Source organism: Lontra canadensis, unplaced genomic scaffold (assembly GCF_010015895.1).
Source record: "Lontra canadensis isolate GAN:19392208 unplaced genomic scaffold, GSC_riverotter_1.0 scaffold40, whole genome shotgun sequence".
NCBI classification, from domain to species: domain Eukaryota; kingdom Metazoa; phylum Chordata; class Mammalia; order Carnivora; family Mustelidae; genus Lontra; species Lontra canadensis.
The window spans coordinates 10,685,520-10,710,830 of NW_022631034.1; the positions used below are offsets into that span (position 1 = coordinate 10,685,520).

Consider the following 25,311-nt stretch of genomic DNA (forward strand, 5'->3'; position numbering starts at 1 on the left):
CAATCATGTCTGTCTTATTCCCTGCTATATCTCAAAATCTAACACACTCTTCCACTGTGGGAGCAGAAGACATTCTATCTGGTGACACCAGACATGCACTAATCATCTTGATTGGTTAGCACTTGCAGGGCTGCATCCCCAAGTCAGCGAGGACCTTTTATATGCTATCCTTAGAATTTCACATCAGGCAATGATATGAAAGTTTTCCCATGGCAAGCATGTGTTTGTTGTTCCTTGCCCTTTCTCCTTCCCCTCTTCCAAACCACCAGCCTGGATTTTAAGCATTGCCCTTCCCTCATACAGCCTTTCTCTACCTAGCCACAACTTCCTTTGCAAAAGTAATTATTAATATCTTGCCTTTCATATATCAGGAATATGCCAAAAAGCACTGATTGTCATGCATAAGGCTACCTGAAAATTTGCCATACCTCCAGTTACAGGCATACCTCATTTTACTGTTTTACAGGCATACCCTGCTTTCTAGTGCTTTGCATATATTGTGCTCTTTAAAAATGGAATATTTGTGACAACCCAGTTGTCGAGCAAGTCTATTAGAGCCATTTTCCCACAGCATTTGCTCACTTCATGTCTCTGTCATTTTTGGGCAATTCTTGCAATATTTCAAACTTTGACACCTTTATATTTGTTATGGTGATCTGTGACCTGTGATTACAACTAACTGAAAGCTCAGAAGATGGTTAGTATTTTTAGGAACAAGGTATTTCTTAATTAAGATATGTAGGGTAGTTTTGAGACATAATGCTGTTGCACACTTCAATATGCATAAACATAAACTTTTACACACACTAGGAAACCAAAAAAGTCATTTGACTTGCTTTATTGCAATACTCACTTTATTGTGTTGGCCTAGAACCAAACCTGCAATATCTTTGAGGTATGCCTGGACTAGATTTTTTCAGACTCTCTAGACTATTTTGTGCAATGCAGGCTTTCTTATCCACTGTTCTTCGTATAAGGAAGTTGCCATTCTTGCCTGGCTACACTAACGTGCATTTAGAATTACATATCCATTTAGATTACATTCCTCTCCAAGAGATCAGATGTGATCCGTGCTCTGTCAGATTTCTCTCTATAAAGGGTGACCTTGAAAGGTCTTGCAGAAAGTGGCCTCTTGAATCCTGGGCGTTTAACCTCAGCTGTGCTTGCTCACAAAGTAGGCTCCATGCCATGGATCCTGGTACTTTTCAAGTACTGTTGCAGAGAGAAGGAACAATGCTTAACTACAGCCATAACTTCCTCTCAAATAAGGTAAAGAATGTCAAAAGCTGGGATTGTAAATTATGTGGCATATTCCGAGGGCAGAAATCAATTTCTGTGGAACTGGAATGGAACACCTGCCTCATTTAAGGCTACCATATGACGCATGGTTTCACAAGTGTTCAGAAAACTTCATTTACTTTACAAGACTCAATGAATTCTTGAGTTCCCTCCCTTGGGTAAAACAAAATGGTAGCTATAGTTAAGGCTGCCATAGCAGTTGCTTGTGTGACGAGAAATAGAATCAAGGAAAGATCTGCAAAGATGAACATGAAAGGGACATTCAGACATGGGTTTTGGAACACAGTTGCAGTGTTGCTTCTCTCCCTGGCAGGTGTCAGTAGCCATCAGGGCCACCTTCTCTCTCACACAACCTCCCACAGTGTGAGGCCTCGCACACAGTTAGAGGTCATATTCTTAGGGTGGCCGGGACCATCTTTCAAACAATGAAAAGACATCTTAACGGGGGAAATGAGTCATCTTGGGAGCTAGGCCGAGGATGGGTATACCTTGATAATGGCGTGTTTAACAGAAAGATTCTTTACTCTCATGGCTGCCTTAGTGCACCATCCAGTCCCTGGGTTCCCTGACGGCCCACGGCCCACTGACTGCACACCCTTCCGATCCAATTAATGATGGCTCCCACGCCTCCTGCCAAGCACATTTCCAATTTAAGCGGTCTCCAGCTCTCCACCACCACCACCACCCACTTCTCTCCTCCCCCTTCCCATTCCTCTCTGTGGGGGTTAGTTAACTAGTTGCCTACTTACTAATCCTTCTATTAACAAGATTTCAGCCACCCTCCAAGGCCATACACTGAAATCTGTGAGGATTTGTGACTCTGACAGGGAAAAAAATTAGAAAACAGCTAGCAAAACTTTCCTGAAGGATAGACATACCCAAGATCTAAAAATTATCTTAAAAGGACAGATTCCACCCTATGAATCCCCTCTTCTTACCTCCAGCTAGCTCCCTTTGATGAAAGATCGGTAACCTTAGCCATAAATGACAAATTCTGTAACAATTAGGTTTCTTCCCGGGAGCTCCATGGGGATGCAGGAGTAACTCTGTGGTTGGGGGGAGGGGTGCGGAGAGGAGGCTTGGGGGGCAGGTTCCTAGAGACCCCATTCTTCCTTTGGCCACCTGGTCCCAGGTTGCCGCGTCCCCCGGCGGCGCGCGCAGGTCAGCGCCGCGCCCGGGCTGTGGTGTGACTCGGAGGGGTGTGACTGCGAGCCCCCCGCGCGCGCCCGCCCCCACCCCCGCACCCTGTGCCCGCCCGCGTAGCGTGACTGGCCGCCGCCGCAGACCCGGCTCCAGGAGGCGCAGAGCGCGGCGCGCTGAGTGGGAGAGGCGAGCGGACTGCTGCCGAGCGGACTGCTGCCTAGCGGCCGCCGCGCTATCCTCCCTCCTCCGCTCCCTCCGCCCTTCTCTGGCGGCCGCGCTGCCTGGGAGCCCGGGAAGCCGCGGCGGCTCCGAGCCCGCAGCTCCGGCGCGGGGACCAGCGGCGAGGCGGGGGCGGCGGGAGCGCGGAGACCACAGGCCCAGGGGACAGGCGGAGGGGGGCACTGGCCTGGGCGGGCAGAGCTGAGCGTGGGAGTGTTTGCGCGTGAGATCTAGGGCTGCTCTCGTGCTCCGTGCGGACCCCGCCAGCCCCAGCCCAGGTCGCCGCAGCCCAGGAACCTCCCGGCCCGTGCCCCAAGGCACGCGCGGCACAGCCATGAACACCAACGATGCCAAGGAGTATCTGGCCCGGAGGGAAATCCCTCAGCTTTTCGAGGTAGGGGGCTAGGGCTGGTGGACGGCCGGGGGGATCCGGGGAAAGCATCTCCGGGCCTGGGGAGGCGGAGGCGGCTCCCCGTCCCACCTTGCAGATACGGGGCATGGAAGTGAAGGGGCTTGCAGAAGCTCGCTTTCCCGCTTGCTCGGGGTAGTCGCCTTTCCAGCGGGTGGCCGGGGTCCTTGTCCGATGGCTGGGCTCAGGAGCCCTAACCTCGCAGATCAAGTTTCAGTCTTCCAGCAGGGCTCTGGAAGCAGGTTGCCCCCAGCGTACCCCTCGGATGTGCAGGGTGGGCTGCTGGCGGCGCTCGGCCCCGCTTTCTAGGGGCGAGGGCCAGGCCAGGTGGGTACGCTGGCGCTCAGGAGCGAGCAGGGACTCGAAACCGAGGGGTAGAGAGCCCTAGCACCTACGTGCGCGGAGGGTCAGGACCCCGCAGTGAAGGGGAAGTGTGGACGGAAGTAGCCTTCTGCGGGGATAGCTTGGAGGAGAGGGATGAAGATGCAAAAAACAAATCCAAACCCGTCGAGCGCAGCACTATCTCCCTGGTGGCAGGCGCCCAGCGCTGCTATGCGCTTTCGGTGAATGAACTCCTGTGCACGTTTTCCGTTGCCTTGGAAGGGATCATTCTCCTTCCTCGCCTCCCGGACTGTAGCTTTCGCCTGCTTTCTCCATCCCACCTAGAGAAAGCAAGTCAGAGAGAGAGCCGCGCGGCGGGCGTGACTCCTGTTGCTCTGTCTTCGGACCACATTACAGCATCATCTCTACCGGGGTCCCAGGGGATAAGGAACACTTGGGAATGTGGGAGAGGAGGCTTGAGAGATGAACTAAAGGAACCTTGTTAGTTCTAAACCGCAGCCTACGTCTCGGAGCCTTTTGCTTCCTTTCCTTCTCTCTATATTTGAATTTTGGAATATTCCTGAGTTCTTTTTATGTTCTCAGTTAAAAACAAAACAAACAAAAAATGGAAGCTAGCCAAGCTTCATAGATGGAGCCCTGACAGATGAATTCCATCCACTGCAAACCCCTCCCCCCCATTTCTAAAAGATGATAGATAGACTGTAGACTGAGTCAGTAAACCAAGGGTCATGAGTTGTTGGAGGTTTGGTCTGCTAAAAGGAATTTTAAAACACCATTTGGGAAAAAGAATCTGTTGCCTTTTTTCCAAATTGCCTTTAATATGGGCCCCCATAATTGTAGATCTTCATTTTTTTCTCACCTCTGTAAGCCACTGGTTTCAGGTTGGTCTGAAGCCAAGATTTCCAGGTAAACCATACACTGAGCACAAGCCTGGTTTGTGAAACCCAAATCTAGCAAGTGTGTTACTCATGTTTGAAAAGAATGGGGAGGTGTTGCATAAGGACAGGTCTCGGGGGTGGGTAGGATTCTTCAAGGGTTTTCCTTTTTCTTTTTAATTTTCAAAAAATAAATATGGAGCAGAAGAGTTAAAAACACTAGGAAGGTTTTTGTCATAAATATTAATTCTGAGATAAATTTCATTTCTATACTTCTAAAAGAATAATTAGAAACATCTGCAGGAATGCCACCTGATTGCAAATTGCTGTCTATTTTCTTTGTAAATGTAGATACTGTTTTTCCTCCTTGGTAACCACAGAGATTTTCGATAGTTTGTTCATTAAAGTCTACACTGTGTATGCAGATAGGTGATAGCTGGCATTTTTGTTCAGGTATTATGTTTTGTTTTTCTGCATATGAATGGGACATTTAAATATAGTGTACACCCAGAAAGGGAAGTCTACTCCCTTAGGTGAAATGCAGTAATACAATGTACTTAAATGCAATCCTGGACAACTGGAAGATGGAAAAGACTTCTGGGGACCTCCAAAGACTGCATCCCACCAGTAAGAATCTATGCTTTATCCAGCACAAGACAGAAGTAAAACCTACCAGTTCTCCATGTAATAAACATAGACAGCAAAACCAAATGCTTTGTTTCCAAACTGGATTTTCTCCAGTAATAATGGTATGTGAAGTTTCTAACTATACAGTTTATCAATTAGGTATCTATCAAACCAGAAACATTGCCTCAGCTGTAGACTTTAGACACCATTATAGATGGAGCAATTGATTATTAAATCTATATACTGTCAGACAACTAGATGTATATAATTGACCTTTTCAGATTTTCTCCTGACTTGAAACATCACATGCACTAAATAGGATATCTATGGTAGGTTCAAGTTTGAAATGTGCTTCCATTTTTAGAGTAAATGTTTAAAATAAAAAACACTTTCCCCTGATACTGTCATGATTTCTTAACTTTAGGTAACATTAGGGTGTATGTATTGATCTTATATTACTGTACCTTAGAACAGAGATTTAGCAATTAATTTGAATTCTAGTGAAAGTCAAATTAGATTATTCAGGTTCTTAAAGGATTAACTCAGAATAATAATGTCTCTTGGTTTTCTTGGATCCCTGATGGTGGCTGATTATTAGAGGGAAGGGTTAAAATTATCCATGAAGGAGTGGAACTGTTTCCCTCTAAAATCAGTACCCTTTGGGGAATCAGATTTCTTTAGGGAGGCTGGAGATGTATATTTTCCAGTAAAAAAAAATTTTTTTTTTCATTAAGTATGTTCACTCATTTTTGGCAAGAATAGGGAGTTTTAAAAAAGAGAGACCATGAGTGCTTCGTATTGTAGTTGGATTATGTATGGGGCACAGATAATCTAGCATTTTCTTTTTATCTCATATCATAATTTTGCAAGACATAGAGAGAGAAATATGTAGGTTTTGGAATCAGAAACACTGAATTGGAATCCTTGGTTTACAAGTTTCCAGCTGGATAACCTTGATCAACTCATTAACATCTCTGAGCCATGGTTTCCTAATCTATAAAATGGGGGTAATAGTACCACATAGGGCTAAGAGTGCATTGGGTGAGCTAAGGCATACAAAGAAACAGAGGAAGCACAGCCACAGTTAACTATATTAACATAGAAATGTGAGGAGTTAAACACAATGTGTGTGTCCGTGTATGTGTCAGCATGTGTCTGTGTATATATAACACAGGTCTTGACACACAAATGGAATGTGGATGCTCAGATTAGTTTTTTCCTCTCCCTCTGCAGTTGAACTCCTCCCAGCACTCTGACAATTTGGTATTTGAGAGAACAAATGTACCTGGAAAGAACTACATACCACTTTTGAGCAAATTGCACAAGAATAATTTGAAAATACAATACTTTATTTAGCAAAGATGTCAGTCTTTCAAAGGATGTGTGTGTGTTGTACATTAATAATGTATATTGGTGATAATATTCCTCTATGCTTTTTCCGTGAAATACTGTAAAGGAAAATATTTTGCACATCAGTCCAGTTCCCAGGAGTCATCATTTCCAAGTTTGTGGCATTTTTAGAAACTACTACATGTGACATATTGGACACCAGGTTTTCCTCTGTAACCTCAATGGATATTATGGTGATCTATTATATATCAAATAGCATTTTTTAAAGTGTCAGACTATGTTTTGAATAAATTTTTTTTCCCAATTAGAAAACAGTCCAATGTGCCCCTACCATGTGCCAGGGACAATGTCAAGGGCTAGAGACTGAAAAATAAAAAAGACCTACTTGCAGTATTTGTAATACAATGTTGTTGAAGAGTTTATAGTTTAGAAAATGAGACCAAAACATAAATTGATGGTTTCAGTATAAATGACAGGTAAAACTTTTTTTTCTGGGTAATTTGGAACGCCAGGAAGAGGTCCACAAGCCAACCTGGGTGCTCAGAGGAGGCTTCCTGATCATAATAATATTAAAACCACCAACATCTATTGAGTATTTACTTTGCTCCAGGCCCTCAATATGCACTTTACAAATATTATATTTTTAATCCTTAAAAATTCTTGGAGGTAGGTAGAACTCCATTTCACAAATGAAGAAACCAAGGCTTGGAAGCTTTAAGAATGGGTAGGAATAAGACAAGTAATGACTGGAGCATTTTTACACACTGCACTTTATCTCACTGTGATAGGGTGCCTCCATTTTAAATAATGTTGTTGTCTGAATTGTGTAAAAGGCAGAGAATGCTGAGCTGAACACTAATGGTCAAGAATTTAGGGGTTATCTTGGGGTGCCTGGGTGGCTTAGTGGGTTCAGCCTCTGCCTTTGGCTCAAGTCATGGTCCCAGAGTCCTGGGATCGAACCCTGCATTGGGCTCTCTGCTCAGTGGGGAGCTTGCTTCCCCCTCTCCCTCTGCCTGCTTCTCTGCCTACTTGTGATCTCTCTCTCTCTCTCTCTCTCTCTCTGTCAAATAAATAAACAAGTAAATAAAATCTAAAAAAAAAAAAAAGAATTTAGGGGTTATCTTAATTACTCAGCAGATCATGATTCCACCTCTAATTGTTCGTTAAAAAAATAAATGCAAAGAACAAAGGCAACCCAGAGTTCAAAGATGAGTCATAGAACTATTTTAACAAAGGTGGTTTCAACACCTATTTCATATGGGCATATTTTGTTGTATTCCAGAGCCTTCTGAATGGACTGATGTGTTCTAAGCCAGAAGACCCCATAGAGTACTTGGAAAGTTGTTTACAGAAAGTCAAGGAATTAGGCGGCTGTGACAAAGTGAAGTGGGATACATTTGTCAGCCAGGAAAAGAAGACCTTACCTCCTCTCAACGGAGGACAATCACGGAGATCCTTTCTAAGAAATGGTAATGTATATGTAGAATAATGGTTTATTATTATTATTATTACAGCAGTTCTTTTTATAAAACACACCATATAGACTGTAGAGGGTCATTTATTTTAATAGGTTTCCAAAAGCCTAGAGAGATATTTGGCCCTGGAACATGATTAATCTCTCTGCTCCAAATTCTGATCACCCTTGTGATGAGACAAAAGCTCATGCCACTGTCCAACATTTCCCGAAAGGCTTAATGAAGTTTTGTATTTCTGACTTCATTATTTTGCAAAATCAATAACATTAGCAAACTATGAATTTTTCTTAAAATTGCAGAGTTTCCCAAATAAATGGATAGACAAAATAGTTATTATGTAACAATTCAACATTTCTTAATTAGCTGGGAAGAGCTTGGCATAATATGTTTCCAAACTCAGAGTTCGTATTAATGCATCTGCCTAAGTGCATATTAAGTTTATACTAATTAATCCAGCAAGTATTTATTAAGCAGCTACTGAATGAATCATAATAGATTAGGCATTTGGATGCTATAAAAGAAGTAGAAGACATGAACTTGTCTAGCAATTTTAAGAATAGCTTGGAACTAAGAACTGGAGTTCACCAGAGGAAATTCAGGGTATATTCTGAGAACTTTCTGAACTACATGCTCATCAAAATTAATGGTTCAACATCAGCCAACCACCTATTAGGCTCTGGTTGAAATTGAGAAGTATAATCATCTGTGAGGTACAGAATCAGAAGAAACCAAGTTTATTCTTTCCCAGGGGCCAAGATCATTATATTTTCAAAATTTACACCACTTTCAAAAATTATACCATGAAATGTTTGCAGTATTTGTAATACAAGTATTACAAGCATTTGTAACAAATACAAGAGGGAAATAAACTCCAGTTTATTTACTTAGTCATGACTTGCTTAGATTTTATTTGAATCAGTGTTTGTAGGGCGGGGGGTAGTTACAGTGTGTTAATTTTAAGAAGCACAAACAGAAAGGGTAGGCAGAAACAACATATTCTCAGAAGCATCTCCAGAGAGCAGGATACTTCCCTATCCATGTAGTAGTCATCACTGGTTGGTAGAGGCTCAAAGGTGCAAGTGACCATTGTCTCTTGGGCACATCACTCAGCAAATTTCTGCTTTGGAGAACAAATGATGTTTTCATGGCCTTGAAAGTTTCACGTACCTTCCCCAAACAGCTAACTTACTTCCCTGGGTATTGTTATACTGTTAGAATCTGGCCCTTGTTTAATTCAGTGAGATAAGTATGGGGAACCATTTCTAAACCTTAAAGTACTAACAAACCTCAGGTATTACTGGATTTAGTCTAAAATATTTTTACATTTCTAAAATTTAAATTTAAGAGGTATGTCATCCCTTAGTCCAAAAGGTGCTCTTAGACTGGGTATGAAAAGTGACTGTTTTGCAACAAAATAAAATCCGAATGCTTCTATTTCATACCGTTATTTGGCTTGATTATACATAGAAGCCAGGTAGGCCAAGTGTGTAGTAGAAAACAGGGGAGACTGTGGTCAAGTAAGTGAGAACAGTCATTATCTAAAGACAGTCATGTACAAATTTTGGAAAAATGTTGACTGAACAAAACATCTCTAAGGGGCTGTATTAGGCCCACAAATCACCAGTTTGGAACTCCTGTGTGAGCAGGATAAGCTAAAACAGGAATGGAAAATATAGGTTTAACTTTCATTAGAATTACAATTGTGTATTAATTTTAAAATCTCCATATCTACTAATACTTTACCAGAATTCTTTCTCTGAGATCTTTTAATCATCAAATAGAACCTTTCAATGTACTATGATGACAAGAATGCCTTGTTACATTCCTGTATCTAAGACACATGCTGAAAGACAGAAAATGGTTTCTAAATGGAATTTTCTGTAATAACATTTTATTTTATGAAATGGTTTGCATACTTGTGCTTTGTAAGTTTTAGCTATAATTTATGGAATATATCATTAAATTAAAGGAAACTGATAACTTCCTCATAACTTAAAACATCATTATTTCTAGAAATAAAGTGATTCATGCATATTTTGCTGAAATATTGATATAGCTATGTTAATATATAATTATCATAAAAAATTATTCTGTGAATTAAAACATTTTAATCATTTAGGCAAATTGCTTTCATACATAAAGGTATGATAAAAAGCAAAGATAAACTATTGACTGAAGGGATTTTATTATCAATGTAAGATAAGCATCCATTTCCCCCCCCATCATATGTACACAATTGAACAAATAATTAGTTGTGAATAAGAGTTCTAATCCTGTAGCTCCAAATGACCAAAGAGCTTCTGTTCTGGAATGTCTCATTATCGTCTTATACTCAACATGTTTAGAAGCAAGCATAGCATATTTGCTTCAAAACCAGCACTTCCTTCTTTTCTTATTTCAGTGAAGTCAGTCAGTGAATCAGTTGAGCATTAAAATAACCATTTATTAGCACTGCTATTGTCAGACATTCTTTTAGGACTGAGGATGTAGCCTCTGAGAAAGAACAAACATGGTACCTGCCCTCATGGAGTGACCTAGAGGGTATTATGTTTAGTGAAATAGGTCAGTTAGAGAAAGACAAATACTACAGGATTTCCTCACATGTGGAATTTTTGTTTGTTTTTCACTCACGTGTGGAATTTAAAACAAAACAAACAAACAAAACCAGAATCTTAAATACAGAGAATAAACTGTTGGTTGCCAGAAGGGAGGTAGTTGGAGATACGGGTGAAATAATGGGGATTAAGAGGACACTTCTCTTGATGAGCACTGAGAAATGTATAGAATTGTTGAGTCATTGCGTTGTAAACCTAAACTAATAAAACACTATGTTAATTATACTTCAATTTTAAAAATAAAAAATAAAATAATAAAGTAAATTAAAAAGAAATGTTTTGTAAATACTATAGGAGTATAGATAGTGAACACTCTATACAGGTATGATGTATGTGTATTATATACATATATGGTATATATACACACTATGTATATATATCATATGTATACAAATAATATACATACATGCATATATACATATATATAAGTAATATGTATGTATATAAGTCATATACATATGTATATGGTATGTACATAAAAATTATATAGACTATAATGTTGGGGTTGTTTTTTAAGAATTTTTAGAAGAAATGTTGATCAGGAATAGTTGTTGAAATAAGAATAATGAAGTCGGTGATCATTTTGGCTATGGAATAAAAAACATTGATGGTGAAAAAAATATACTTAAAATTAGAAGCAGAGTGGGTGATTTAGGAAATACCATATGCGATAGGATCAACCACATTAACAGGGGTATGGATCCAACCTAGGCTTGGGTTCAGGGTAATGCTTGGAGACAGAAAGCTGAGTGGGTGTTAGCTAGAGAAGGATGGCGGAGTTTGAGTAGGTACCAGGGATAGAGAATAGGAGTTCCTGACCCAGAGGAAGAGGCTATGATATAGACAGGAGTGAGAGAAGCCCACTATTTGTGGAGCAGAAGAGAGAAGGCAGAAAGATGCTATATGAAATGCAGTGTGTTCCTTATTTATTTAAACTTGAAACCTGGTAATTGTCTTTGTAATATCACCTCCTTTCATGTCACGGATCCCAGTCTTAACCATGTTCTTCATATCTAACCACTCATGTCCATTTCCCATGCTACCCTTCTAAGTGAAGCCCTCATTTCTCACCTGTGCATTACTGTACCTGACTTCTAGCTGCTGCTCTTTGTGCTCCGCATCTCCCTACTCAATCCCTTCTAACCACTACCAGATTAATCTTCCTAAAAAACATTTCATATTAAATTATGTCACTGCTTTACCCTCCCACCCCCAAAAAAACTCTCTGCTGGTTTTCTACCAGATTAAAGCAAAGGCTCTTCACCCTGTGGCCACATTCAGCCTACCCGTCTTCTGGGTGTTAGGACTTCTCTGTGTCCCCCAGAATCCTGAAACACAGGGTGAGGAAGGAAGGAACCATGAACTATAGGAATCCCGGCTAAGGCTTGAACAACGCGGGAGTTAACAGCTGCATGAGGTTGTGAAAGTTGTGAGATTGTATACTACACAACTCTAGGGAGCACCATTTGCAGAGACCAGGATATATACAGACTACCAAACAAGACTAGGCACTACTCAGAAAGTTTCCTCTGAACAGGAGTTGGCAAACTATAACACATGAGCTAAGTCTGTCTCAGTCTGTCAGTCTGTCTCAGACTGACCTGAGTCTGGTTTTTTTTCTTTTTTTTTTAAATTTCTTTTCAGCGTAACAGTATTCATTGTTTTTGCACCACACCCAGTGCTCCATGCAATCCGTGCCCTCCCTAATACCCACCACCTGGTTCCCCCAACCTCCCACCCCCGTTTTTATAAATAAGGTTTTATCATAACACAAGTTCATCCATTTGTTTATATGTTGTCTATGACTTCTTTCCTGCTACCATGGCCAAGTGGAGTATGAGACTGTTCGATGTTCAAAATATTGCCTATCTGGCCCTTTAAGAAAAAGTTTGCAGATTGCTTACAGGATGCGTTCTTCTTCCAGTTGAAAAAAATCAAACTCATTTAGTTTGAAAATTTTTCTCTACTCATGGGCTAAGTACAAAAAATGTTTTATTATGCTTATTTTTTTCCCGTTTCAAAGTTCTCTTACTCTTTTGCAGTAATGCCTGAAAATTCAAACTTTCCATACCGGCGGTATGATCGGCTCCCTCCAATCCATCAATTCTCCATAGAAAGTGATACGGACCTCTCCGAGACCGCAGAGCTAATTGAGGAGTATGAGGTTTTTGATCCTACTAGACCTCGACCCAAAATCGTTCTTGTCATAGGTATGAGGACAGAAAGCAAAATTCTTACACTACTGCTGTCTTTGCTTATATATTTACATTTCAAAAAATTATGCTAATTATGTGTATTTGCAAATACTAAGTTGGGTAATGACAAACGATAGAAACAAGAGCTCAAGAGCTCAAGAGCTCAAGAGAGAGTAGATAGAAATATTTTTAGCATAATTTCCAATAAAACGGAATTATTATAATTATAGTTATATGATCTTTTATAGAATCTCATTACAATGTCCTAAAAATTCTCTATAATAAATTGAAAGTATTAATTTCCTCAAGATTTAGTATCCTCTGGTTTTATCTGTTTAACTTTTAACATAGATAACTGAATGACTTAAAAGTTTTCTAAACATGATATGTTTTTATCTTTTTTACTCAACAAATTGAATTTTTCTTCACTACTAACTTTAGAGGGTAATAATAATAATAATAATATGTTGGTAAAGACTCATATAAATGAATCTTCCATAGAGCAAACTGGCACCTAAAGAAAAATTTAAGTTTTGATGTTTCAGACAAGCAAATCTAGTAGAATAGTATTTTACACAGCACATAACATCTGAGTGTCAATCAAAATAATAATAACAGTTACTTTTTAACATTGCTTACTATGAATGAGTATGAAAATATTAGTCTGATGTCATTTCAGAAGGAACGGATGTGGAAAATGTTGAAAGTCTTTTGCAAAACGCATTTCTGACCTTTCTCGCAAATTCTAACTTCCTCAAAATCTGTAAAAATCATGAGGAGACCTGTGAACCTGGAATATGTCATCATTGTCTCCTGTTCCAGTTTGACTCATCTTTCAGAGAGATGACCAAAAGCGAAAATCAAGCGTGAATGTTCAAAACTCTTCTTGTCAGTAATGTTAACAGAGGGCAAAATGAATATGGCCCCCTATGCAAGGAAGTACTGTTTCCAGAAGATATAATGATGATAGCAACTAGGACAAAAGCATGCAAATAAACACACCATGCTATAACAAGAATTTAAGTTCACCATACTAGAAGGAGTGACATTGGTCTATCTCTCAGTGTAATGAAAATGAAATTGCAAATATATTTAACCCTGAATTGTTTAAAACAGTAGTGTAGGAAGAAAGTATAGAAACTGGCTTTCTAAAAGTCATTATTCTTATGATGTATGGGAGACACAATTATGCCATAAATCTCTCATTTTTTGAAAATGAAATGTTGTCTGTGTGTGCTTAAAAGTTGGACCTAGAAGATGAGGAAATGCTTGATTAAAACAGAGCTACAAAAACAAACAAACAAATAAATAAAACAGAGCTACAGGTGAAGAATAATTGGAAATTATTTTGCCATTTTATGATGAAATATTCTTTCGATCTTATTTTTCTTGTTGCTATTACTAAAATATTGGTAATTATTAATAGGACAAACAAATGGAGGCTTGACTGCCCATGAAAAAGGTGTAATACCAAAATGCTCTCATGTAAAACAACACATATATGAATTTTTTGTGCATTGTGAATTTTGTATGAAAATGACTAAAATATTTCAACAAACTAAGATCTCTGGAGAAGATATAAATGCTTCGAATCTCCTCTGCTTCAAAGAACTCCACAGTTCTTTTTTACTCAGTAAAATCAGCTGGCTTCCCAAGAGTGTGATTCTGGTTTTAGACTTACACACTATAAAGTTTTATGTATCCCAGGAATGATGCAGAACCAATGAGTGTAAATAACTTTTAGATTTTAGAGGACTGAGTTATGAGAAGAAAGGAAAAACTGAACCTTAGGTTATCTGAGAAAATTGGGGCAATTTTATGAATTGTGAGGAATTATAATTGTACTCAAACCTTATAAATTTGTATTGTACCAGACTAAAAAAGGAGTGGAGCAGGTACAGATACCCACGTGGTTTTCCATTCAAATAAACAAAATTTCCTTTCTGGTGATGCAGAATTTTTTTTAACGCTGGACTTCTTGGCACAGACATGAATCTCTCTTACGTTAATTATAAAATTTAAGAGATAGATGGATCTTAATATTTATAAGTATTAGCGATTAATAGAATAAAATTAAGCTCACTCTGGTTTCAGAGAGAATGTGAAATTAATTTGTTAGTTAAGCCCATCTAATAAATTAATGCTATTCTCTTCTATTGTGCAAATCATATGTTTGTGTTGTCTGCTATTTGCTTCTGTTAGTTGACAAAATTTTTTTTCTTGAAGGTGCCATAACTTTCTTAGTATGCTTGATTTTTTTGAATTCAGTGGGATTTATAATCTCTTAGTTTGATGGTTTATGAGATAAAGTGTGGAAATATAGTTTATGAAAGATAACTTTCATTCTTCAAGGATCAAATCAGCTTAAATTTTTTTTTAAAGATTTTATTTATTTATTTGACAGACAGATCACAAGTAGGCAGAGAGGCAGGCAGAGAAAGAGGGGGAAACAGGCTCCCTGCTCAGCAGAGAGCCCGATGTGGGGCTCAATCCCAGGACCCTGAGATCATGACCTGAGACAAAGACAGGGGCTTAACCCACTGAGCCACCCAGGTGCCCCTCAAATCAGCTTAAATTTGATGGAGTTATTCATATAATTTTTTATTTCAAGCCAATCCATGAAGCACATCATAGGTTAATAGGCCTAAAACAGCTATTTAGAACCCACACTTTTTATCTGCAAAGGAATTAATTTAATTTAGTAGTAGTTCATAATGTTATATCTAATAGAGTAGGATTTAGAGTTTCTTGGAAAGAGAATAGTTAAAAATGCAAACAAATTCCTATCCTGAGTTTACTAAAGCAGTAAAAAAAAGGTGAAAGTCACATGTCATCAGGTGTATTATTTGGTGTTAGGGTTGAGAAATGATTCGCATTGATCTTAGAATTCTGCACCTTAAAATTTTTATTTTTGTTTTTTAATTTTTAAGGATTTATTTATTTATTGAGAGAGAGAGAGAGAGAAAGAGCAAGGACAGGGAAAGGGAGACTAGCAGACTCCTCTCTGAGCAAGGAGCCTGAAGCGGGGCTCCATCCCAGGACCCTGAGATTATGACCTGAGCCAAAATGAAGAGTCAGATACTTAACCAACCGAGCCACCCAGGCACCCGTGCACTTAAAAATTTTAAAGAGGAAATAAGCCCTGGCCAACTAAGTCTACTCTTTCCCAATTCTCCTTACTAAAAAACAAAGAAACACCTTTCTTTTTTACTTACTCCATTTGCAAAAAATAATTATGAAATAATTATATATAATATGACTTCTACTGCCCCTGCCAAAGCTTGATATATTGAATAAGTAGGGAGAACATCAACTTACTTTTCTATTGAATTTTTATTTTCAGCATTGCTTAATAAATTATAACTATTTTCAGTGAAAAATTCCAAAACATTTCATTCCTTATTAGACATTGACCTTTAGAAATATTTTTCTGTAGTCAATAACTTATGCTTAAATACTTGAAAATATTTCAGTTTGATAATTACGAAGAAGTTACAAGTCAGGGTGCCTGGGTGACTCAGGTGGTTAAGCCTCTGACTTCAGCTTGGATCATGATCTCAGTGCCCTAGGATCTAGCCCGGAGTCATTGGGCTCCGTGCTCCAAGGGGAGTGTACTTTTCCCTCTCTTTCTCCTTCTGTCCCTCCTCCTCCCCCTGTTCATGTTCTCTCTCTCTCTCTCCCATATGAATAGAGTGTTTAAAAGAAAAAAAAAAGTGACAAATCAAAATCAGACTGGGCTGATTGCTATATGCTTTATTTAGATTGCTTAGACTTCAGATTCCAATTAGTCTAGGTTTTTTAGAAATATAAATTAAAATAATCCAATATGATTGGAAATAAAATGTGAGGCATATATTTTATAATTATTTCAGGACTTAAGCTTCTAAAGCGTAAATGGTAATTACCAATGATTAGTATTAAGATTGCAAAATGTGGATTACTTCGTACTAATGTATCACAAAATCGAAATTCTCATGAGCTCTAGGAAATTCTCCTGCTTTAAGAACCTATTCCATTCATTCTGTATTCATTGCATAAACCTTCTTTGGAATTTAAAGGAGATGAGGCAAGGAGACCCATGCACAGAGTTTAAAAAAAAAAAGATTTAAATAAATTGTCTCAATATTGATGTCCCTTTGGGTTTAAAAACAACTGTTACATTTCACCAAATTGCACATTAGCTCTTTGTTGGCATGGAACGCATTTCTGTTATTTTGATCATTATCTCTTGTGTCTCATAGATTTTTCTTTGATTACAGAGGGAAAAAAAATAGGTTTTGCAAAGAACATGAAACTGTTTTTCACAACTGCATTGTTCAATTTTCTAAAGTAGTTATTTACTAAACTAGGTAAAGGAAAAAATGTCTCTTTCATCTAAGAAAGTTGATCATAGTTCCGTCCTCTCCTTGGCGAAGCCTACACTTGGTTTGCCTTCAGAGTTAGCACCGAGAATGGTGGAAGAGTGGAGTTGCCCACCCTGCTACCCCTGATCTAGACTCTGCATCTCAAAACAGAGGTATTAGCTGTATAAAAAGGAGTTTCTTCTTGTATCCGAAGATCACAATTCTGCCTGTTTTAAATGATAGGTGGTCCAGGAAGTGGAAAGGGTACTCAAAGTTTGAAAATCGCAGAACGTTACGGATTCCAATACATTTCGGTGGGAGAATTATTAAGAAAGAAGATCCACAGTACGAGCAGCAATAGGAAATGGAGTCTTATTGCCAAAATAATTACAACTGGAGAATTGGCCCCACAGGTACTGCTGTGTAATTTGCTTCTATTCTGCAAAGATTTTTATACCAATGGTGAGTATAAGCTTCACTGTGTTTTTTTTATCTTTTTTTTTAATTTATAAAAGGAAACAACAATTACAGAGATAAAACAGAAATTGATGCAAATACCTGATGAAGAGGGCATTGTTATCGATGGCTTTCCAAGAGATGTTGCCCAGGCTCTGTCTTTTGAGGACCAAGTAAGAATGTCTCTATTTTAAACGATGTATTTTTGCTTAAAACTTTGATATTTATAAAAAAAAAAAAGATTTCTTGGGAGACTTGCTGTTATTCTGAAAGAATTCTGGTCTGAAAACAGGAAAGTACATCAGTATGGGTTGACAGAAGGTCATTTCCTTGGAATACATGCCTAAAAATTGGAGACTGTCTCTGCCAAAAACGAAAAAAGAAAAACTAATAATAGAATTTGTGATTTTTATTTAAAAAATGCAAACTTCTATGGATTTTATTTCAAAATACTTTACCTAAGATTATGTCTTTAATCTTTAATTACTTAAACCAAGCCTGTTCCATACCGCCCAGCAGTATAAAACATCACGCTGTACTTCCATGATTACCAAATCAGGAAACCCTCTTAAGTGAGGTGTAAAATACTAAACCACCTACCTATAACAAGGCAGGGTTCATGTTGCCAAAACTTACTCAAATTTCAGTAGACTATGCATGCTCAACAACTAATATGTATATTCTTAAGGGAAATAAATCAATTAAAATATTTTGTATATCTACTTAATCTTTGAAAAGCAGGGTGACTGATTTTTCATGTAAAATTTTAATTACAAAAATAACATTGTGGTCATAAAAATTTTAAGTCCGGTGTAAAAAGTGAAAGTTTACTAATACCCTTATTCCATTCCACTGCCCTCCTCTCCAAAGAAAAACAAACACTGTTAAGCTGGTTATAGGTCCTTCTAGGCCATTTTCTGTGCATTCAACACACACACAGCCATGCGTGTGCATATGTGCGTGCTCATAGACAAATGCATTTTTGATTTTCATAACTATTTCGAGATGGTCTTCCAAAAAAGACTTTTCCAAGTTATAGTCCCATCAATATTGAATGAAGTGTATTTCTCCAGAACCTTTCCAACTGGTTAGAATTCATATTTAAGATTTTGCCAGCCTGATAAGTAAGAAACAGTATTTCATCTTTTAAATGTACATTTCTTGAATTACTACTAAGGATGCTCTCAGATACTTTATTGATGATTTGTATTTCTTATGAGTATTACCTGCTTTGCTTTGCCTGTTTTTCTACGGACTTATTTATCTTTTTCTTATTTGAGAAGTCAGCTTCAAAAAGCCTCTCTGAATATTCAAGTGAACTATTTGGGGACATTGGTTATGCTGGAATGTCTTTCTCCCTCCTCAGGTTTCCCTCTCCCACAGTAGTCTAGAACCTCCCGTGCTTTCCCAGTTTGAGGACTTGGATTTAATTATTCTGCCTTGATGAGAGAAAAACCAGAAAAATCAATTTTTGTTGCTGTTGCGTTACCTGATGTTGCTGTTGAAAATGGGTGCTATGGCAGCTGTTCCACGTGATTCTTGGCTATTGGTGGAGCCCCGAGAGCCAAGGCAGGCATCCCCACTCAAACCCAGTCCGCCCTTTGAATGATAGGCATTTGGCGGGCATAAGCAGCATGAGCTTCTTGATTTTTTTCCTCTATTCTCTTTCAAACTTTCTGTGAGTCTCTCTCTTCTCCCCTGAATAACAACTCAGGTAGATCTCATAGCTTTCCTGGTCACTTAAAAATATTAAACAGACAGGGGTGGTTGGGTGGTTCAGTTGGTTAAGGTCCAACTCTTGATTTCAGCTCAGGTCATGATCTCAGGGTCATGGGTTTGAGCCCTGTGTCAGTCTCCATGCTCAATGGGGCGTCCGCTTGAGATTCTTTCCCGGTCCCTCTCCTTCTGCCTCTCTGCCCCTCCCCGCCGAAAAAAAAAAAAAGTGAATCTTTCAAATATTAACAGATAGTCTTACTTTCCGGTATTAAAAAACCCAGTCCGTAATTACATCTCAGTAAAGCTGGGGAAACTTTTTTTCACTTAAAAAAAAAAAAAAAAATGTCCAGGGCGCCTGGGTAGCTCAGTTGGTTAAGCCACTGCCTTTGGCTCAGGTCATGATCCAGAGTCCCAGGATCGAGTCCTGCATTGGGCTTGCAGCTCCACAGGGAGACTGTTTCTCCCTCTGACCTTCTCCCCTCTCATGCTCTCTCTCACTCCTTCTCTGTAGTGGATAAATAACATCTTAAAAATTAAAAAAAAAAAAGTCCAATATAAAATAAAAATTTCAGTTTTCCACTCAGTTTAACATATGTCGTCTTGGACCTGGTTCAGCCTCAGAAAGCCAAAGTGATGTCTCCGACTCTTGAAATTCTTATTCATGTGGATTATAGTGAGGCAGGTAGTGGGGAAAAGGGCAGGAAACGTAGCTCTCTGGCAAGTCTCTGGACACCTGACTGATCTCCACCTTCTCTTCCAAAGCCTGGACATGGGTGATGGGCCAGGGGTCATGATACTGGTTGGGGGCACCTGTCAGCAAGTTCTGTAAGATGGTCTGGTATCTCCGTAATACATCCAGCTCCGAGACTGGACTTTTCCAGCCTTTAGTCCGAGGCTGATAAAGTCTAGTCTCGCATCTTTCTCCAGTTGGCCTTGGAACATCCTATATAGAGGTTCTTGGCCACTGCAAGTAGAACAGTTGTGCTGAGTTGTGCCACCACTGCTGACCTGCCAGAGTTCAGAGGTTGCAGAGGCAAAGCTGAAGTGTTTATGCAAAGCAAAATGTTGGGGTCAGCCCTGATTACTCTGTACCCTATGTAGGCTCAAGCCTTTGTACTGTCTGTTTTTCTGGTACCATGTCTGACCCCAAATGTGTGAGGGTTTTCCCTCCCAGTTCTCCAATCCTCAGCACAAACAAGACATCTGATCATTGCATTCAACTTTGACACTAATTATCCGAGTTAGTCTGAACCCTACCAGTGAAGGGCTCAATCCCACAAGACTGTCCCCACTTCAGAGGTCACTGACAAGTTCCAGGGCCACCTGTATTTCTGTGCCATCACCTATAGATTCTGGGGTTCCCACAATGCTCTCATCAATTTCGATAATTTGCTAGAATGACTCACAGAACTCAAGAAAATGCTTTACTTACATTGAGGGAATTATGACGAGGTACAACTCAGGAGCAGCCAAATGGAAGTGATGTGTAGGGCATGGTGTGGGGTTGGGCATGCAGAACTTCCACGTTCTCTCTGGGTGCAGCACCCTCCCAGCACCTCAACATGTTTATCAACCCAGCAGCTTCATTGCTTAGTTTTTCTAACCCAATCTCTCTCTTCTTCCTGGAGACCAGGGAGTGTGGCTGGAAGTTCCCACCTTCTCATTGTTGGGTCACCAATCTTGGGTCTCCCAATAATGGGTCTATGGTCAAAGGAGCAAGACTGATACAAAGCGAAGGTCAAGCAAAGCTTTATTTTGCTCCAAGCATCAAGAATCAAACCAACCATCAAACAGACCGGTTGGGGCCGCCCCTTACAGAGAGGACAACCCCTCCCTGCCTCACAGACTAACTTTTATAGAGCAAAGGCCATGTGTTTGAGCCTGGCCACACACAGGTGGCCAATGAGATTTCAATACACACAGAAAGCTGCACAGTCATGCTAGGTCACACACAGGTGGCCAGTTGAACTACAATTCACCCCATAGTAGACATTTGCACTAGCCTATCGCCTTGGTGAGAATTGGCACCCAAAAGGCGGGGACCACACTCCTTGGTAGCTAGGAGACAGTATGAGCCCCCACTGATTGAATACCTCCACCTGGCCTGACCCACCCTTGTATTTGGACTTTGTTACCTGGGATTGGTTTCCTGAACTTGCTTTTAAATAAGTTCCCCTGGTGGGGGGTTGGCAGGGTCAATTTAAGTTTTACTGCATAAACAACAAAATGGCTGTTCAACAAAGGTAGGGGTGTTCTGGCTAAATAGGCCCTTACACTCATCTCATGTTTGGTCTTTCTGCCAGCAAACTCCCATCTGGACACTATTTTGGGCCCTGCTAGAGTCACTTCAACAACCTTGACTGAGGTGTGTTCAGAAGGTGTTCATTAGGGACAAGAGAAGACAGTCTTGTTACTCAGGAAATTCTGAAGGTTTTAGAAGCTCCGTGCCAGGAATCAGGGACAACAGCTAAATATGTATTTTCATGAGACCACAGCTACTCAGGGTTTTGTGTTTTTTTTTAGCTTTTTGTATGTGTCTCTGTGGACCCGTATATACACGCATGCAGAAATCTCCCCCAAGATTTCTTCCACAGGTCCAGGGCCTGAGAGGAGATGGATTTCTGATATTGACCACATACTGGTCATGGTCTTACTTCACACTTAGGTGTCTGATAGGACAAGGAAGTGTATTTTTTCTGTTAGGGAATATAGTATCAATGTGAAGTCCGGACTGACTGGACAGCTTTTCTCCGTGAGGTCATTTGGCGAGCATGGTTCCTTCCACATTGTTGTTCTGCCATTTCCTGGGATGCTCTCATCACCTGTAGGGTCAAAGCAGGGTTGCCACCACATATGGTTTCCAGCAGGCACGTAAGGGGAAGAGAACATAAACATCTGAAGATCTGAAGTCCCGGATGTAGATAGTGGCGGTTATCATTTCTGCTCACATAGCAATGTTAAGAATTTAGTCTTATTATGATTGTGAGGCAGGCTGGGAAGAATAATCCAGCTGGGTGGCCAGATGCCTGCCTGCAGTTCTATAAATACGGAAGGATCAGAGAACTAACTGGCAACATCAACCGGTTGGCCCCTTTGGCCATCCACATTTTGGCACGTTCCCTTCCTCCCAACATAGAATGTACTCACTCACTCCCCAAGGAGAGCACCCAGAGTCCCATCATCTAGATCAAAAGTCAAGAATTTCTACTTGAGGAGAGCCTGGGTGCCCCATCGGTTAAGTGTCTGCCTTCGGCTCATGTCATGATCCGAGTCCTGGGATAGAGCCCTGCTGCGGGCTCCCTGCGCAGCAGGAAGTCTCCTTTTCCCTCTACCCCTGGCCCTGTTTGTGCACTCATGCTCTCTCTCTTTATTTCCCTCTCTCTCAAATAAATAAAATCTTAAAAAATTTAAAAAGAAATCTTTACCTGAAGTACAATTCTCTCCGGTAAGTCCAGATTAGATTCTTCAGCCACCTACAAACTGAACATGGCATTGTCTTCCCTCCCTGCCACCAATAAATATTGGAGGAATAAGACCAGGAGAAGTGAAATAAAGGCTCCTGTCCAGAAAAGGAAATTCTGGAGGTACATGTTGTCATCACCGAACCATAGCAAGTAACAAATCCTTTCCCTAGCAGTAGAGTGATTTCAACTCCTTGTTCTCTATTGTCTTCTGAAGCCCTTGGCCTTCTGAAAAGTTTTTGTCCATTATCCTACATGGCCACATCAAAGTATTGTGTTGGAGATGATGCCTTCTTTGGGATCTATTGTTAATTTGAAAAACAAAAAACAAAAACAAGCTTCTTCGGGCTAGGCTTATGGTTTCTTTGGTAAAACCACTTCCTCAGGGGTGTCTGGGTGGCTCAATCATTAAAGCATCTGCCTTCAGCTTAGGTCATGACCCCAGGGTCCTGGGATCAGTCCCATATCTGGCTTCCTGCTCAGTGGGAAACCTGCTTCTCCCTCTCCCATTCTCCCTGCTTGTGTTCTCTCTCTCCCTGCCTCTCTCTCTGTCAAATAAATAAATAAAAATCTTAAAAAAAAACAACAACAAACCATTTCCTCAAAAATTTGGTAAGTATTTGCTCTTTTTGCTTCTAGTTAGTTCCATGTGCCAATAACTATACCTAAAGTTCTTTTCTAGATTTAAATATTAAGCCATGTTAGTTTTTTGTTTTCTCATTTTGGTGGTAGTTACTTTGAGGCCATATAAAACAACAGGCAGCATCCTTCATCTGGGTTTTGCCTTGGGGCTGGATTACTTTTTTTGGAAAGCTGGGAGAGTGTTAACAGGAGTCCTTTGAGCAATAAGAGCCTTGTCTTCTGCTCTTTGGAGGTAAAGAAGCAGTTGATTTTTTTCAAACTGGTGAGTCTTAAGTTCCTGACCACTTTCTTTTCTCTATCTGTTTGCAAATTGGTCAGTTCTCTCTCAGGTTTATCTATCTCTTGTTCTGTGTTGCTAAATAAAATAGAGAACAGTCAACACATATGATCATTCTAGCCCTTTCTGGTCATTTCTTCTCTAGCGGTGGGCTCCATAGAACGTGCTCTACCTTACAAGTTATCACAAGTAAGAGTTCTACCAAATATTTTCAATGGCATATCAAGTGTCATTAGTCTTCCAGCCTAAAATTTCTTGTTCTTACTGCCCAAGCGAATCAATGCCATGTGGCATTGATCAAATACTTTAGTGTTTGATATAGTAGTGCCCCACTTACATGACCAGTCTCTGTATTATTTAAAGTAAATCCAGGATGCTGTAATAAAAAGACACAATGACACAGTGACATAACACAGAAACTTATTTCTCTTGTATGTAACAGCTATGCCATGAATGAGGGCAGAGAACCTTCAGCCTGTATAGTCATTCAGAGATGCGGTGGTTCTCAAACTTTTTGGTCACAAGACCCTTTTACACTTTTAAATATTATTAAAGACCTCAAAAACCTTTCATTACATGGGCTACACCTATTGATATTTTTCATATGAGAAATTAAAGCAGAAATTTAAAAATATTTATTCAGTCATTTAAAAAATAACAGTGAATCCATGCAGTTAACAAAACTAACACATTTTTATGAGAAATAACCGTATTTTCCAAAACAATACAAAACAAAAAAAGTGATAAGAGAAACATTACATTCTGCAAATCCCTTTAATTTCTAATTTAATAAAAAACAGCTGGATTCTTATGTCTGCTTTTGCATTCTGACTTCTGTGATACCACCCTTCATGTAGCCCCTGGCAAACTCTATTGTGCATTTGTGAGAGAATGAAGGTGAAAAAGGCATGGAATTTGTTAGTATAAAAATAGCTTTGACCTGCGGCCTCCCAGAAAGGGTCTCAGCAATCTCCAAGGGTCTTAAGAGTTCACTCGGAGAACCCTGGGACATGTTTGACATTTATTTGCATGGTGAAAGCGACGTCACCAATGCCGTGCCCCGTGGCCAGCTTCCAGCTGGTTGCAAGGGGACAAAGTTCAGAAGGCACATGCTCACCTTCTTAAGCCCCAGACCCCAGGGGGTGCACATTAGTCTTCACAGGCCATTGATGAGACCCGACGTCACATGACTACATCCTAACTTCAAGAGCCATTGGACAATGGAGTCACGTGTTCAGGCATGGACCTAGCTATAGAACTGTTATTATGCAAGAAGGGAAAACAGATTTTGAGAGACAACCAGTAGTTTCCACCACAAGCAGCATGCATTCTTTCCCACCCTTACTTCTCAGCCTAACAGCTGAGCTCTCCCCGCCCTTGGCCTGCCATTGCAGGGGTGGAGAGGAGATGGAGAGGCTACTTACCACCAGGCTTCAGCCCTGGTCTCCTCTTTGCATTTGGTCATAGATCCTTACTATCTGAAAAATTTTTTTTCACCTTCCACCTGACTGTTGAAAAGAAATAACAGATTAGTGAGGGGAGAGGAATCAAGATGAGTGAAAATAGGAAGTCTAAGATCTTTTTACCACCAACCAAACATACAGCATAGCCAAGAATTTGCTAGATAGTGCAGAGTCCAAGGTGAAAACCTAAGCAAAGTGTTTTTTTGAAGATTATAGAATTTCATAGTTCATAGGATGACAGGATGAACCTCTGTAGTAGATTTCTTTACTGAGGATTTATTACAAACAGTAAAGCTGAAACCAGTAAGAACTCAAAGGTGCTATTATTGAAAATGAAGGAAAGCCTACACTAAATCTATTTTCTTTTTAAATCTGAAAGTAGTTAACAATATATTCAACTATCT

The 25,311-nt window shown here is 39.9% G+C and overlaps 1 protein-coding gene across 2 annotated transcripts in view; it reads left to right on the plus strand.

Annotated features, from left to right (window-relative positions):
• The first annotated feature begins 2,584 nt into the window (after nucleotides 1-2,584).
• Nucleotides 2,585-25,311, plus strand: part of AK5 (adenylate kinase 5) — a 241,089-nt gene continuing 218,362 nt past the window's right edge. Inside the window, exons 1-5 of one of the 2 annotated variants that reach the window (XM_032870138.1) lie at nucleotides 2,585-3,055; nucleotides 7,547-7,733; nucleotides 12,469-12,564; nucleotides 17,136-17,305; nucleotides 17,408-17,521. In XM_032870138.1, the coding sequence (XP_032726029.1) occupies nucleotides 2,996-3,055; nucleotides 7,547-7,733; nucleotides 12,469-12,564; nucleotides 17,136-17,305; nucleotides 17,408-17,521 (627 nt within the window). In that variant the 5' untranslated portion in view covers nucleotides 2,585-2,995. Of the gene's footprint in view, nucleotides 3,056-7,546; nucleotides 7,734-12,396; nucleotides 12,565-17,135; nucleotides 17,306-17,407; nucleotides 17,522-25,311 lie in introns of both variants that reach the window. The other variant, XM_032870136.1, reaches the window with a different exon arrangement.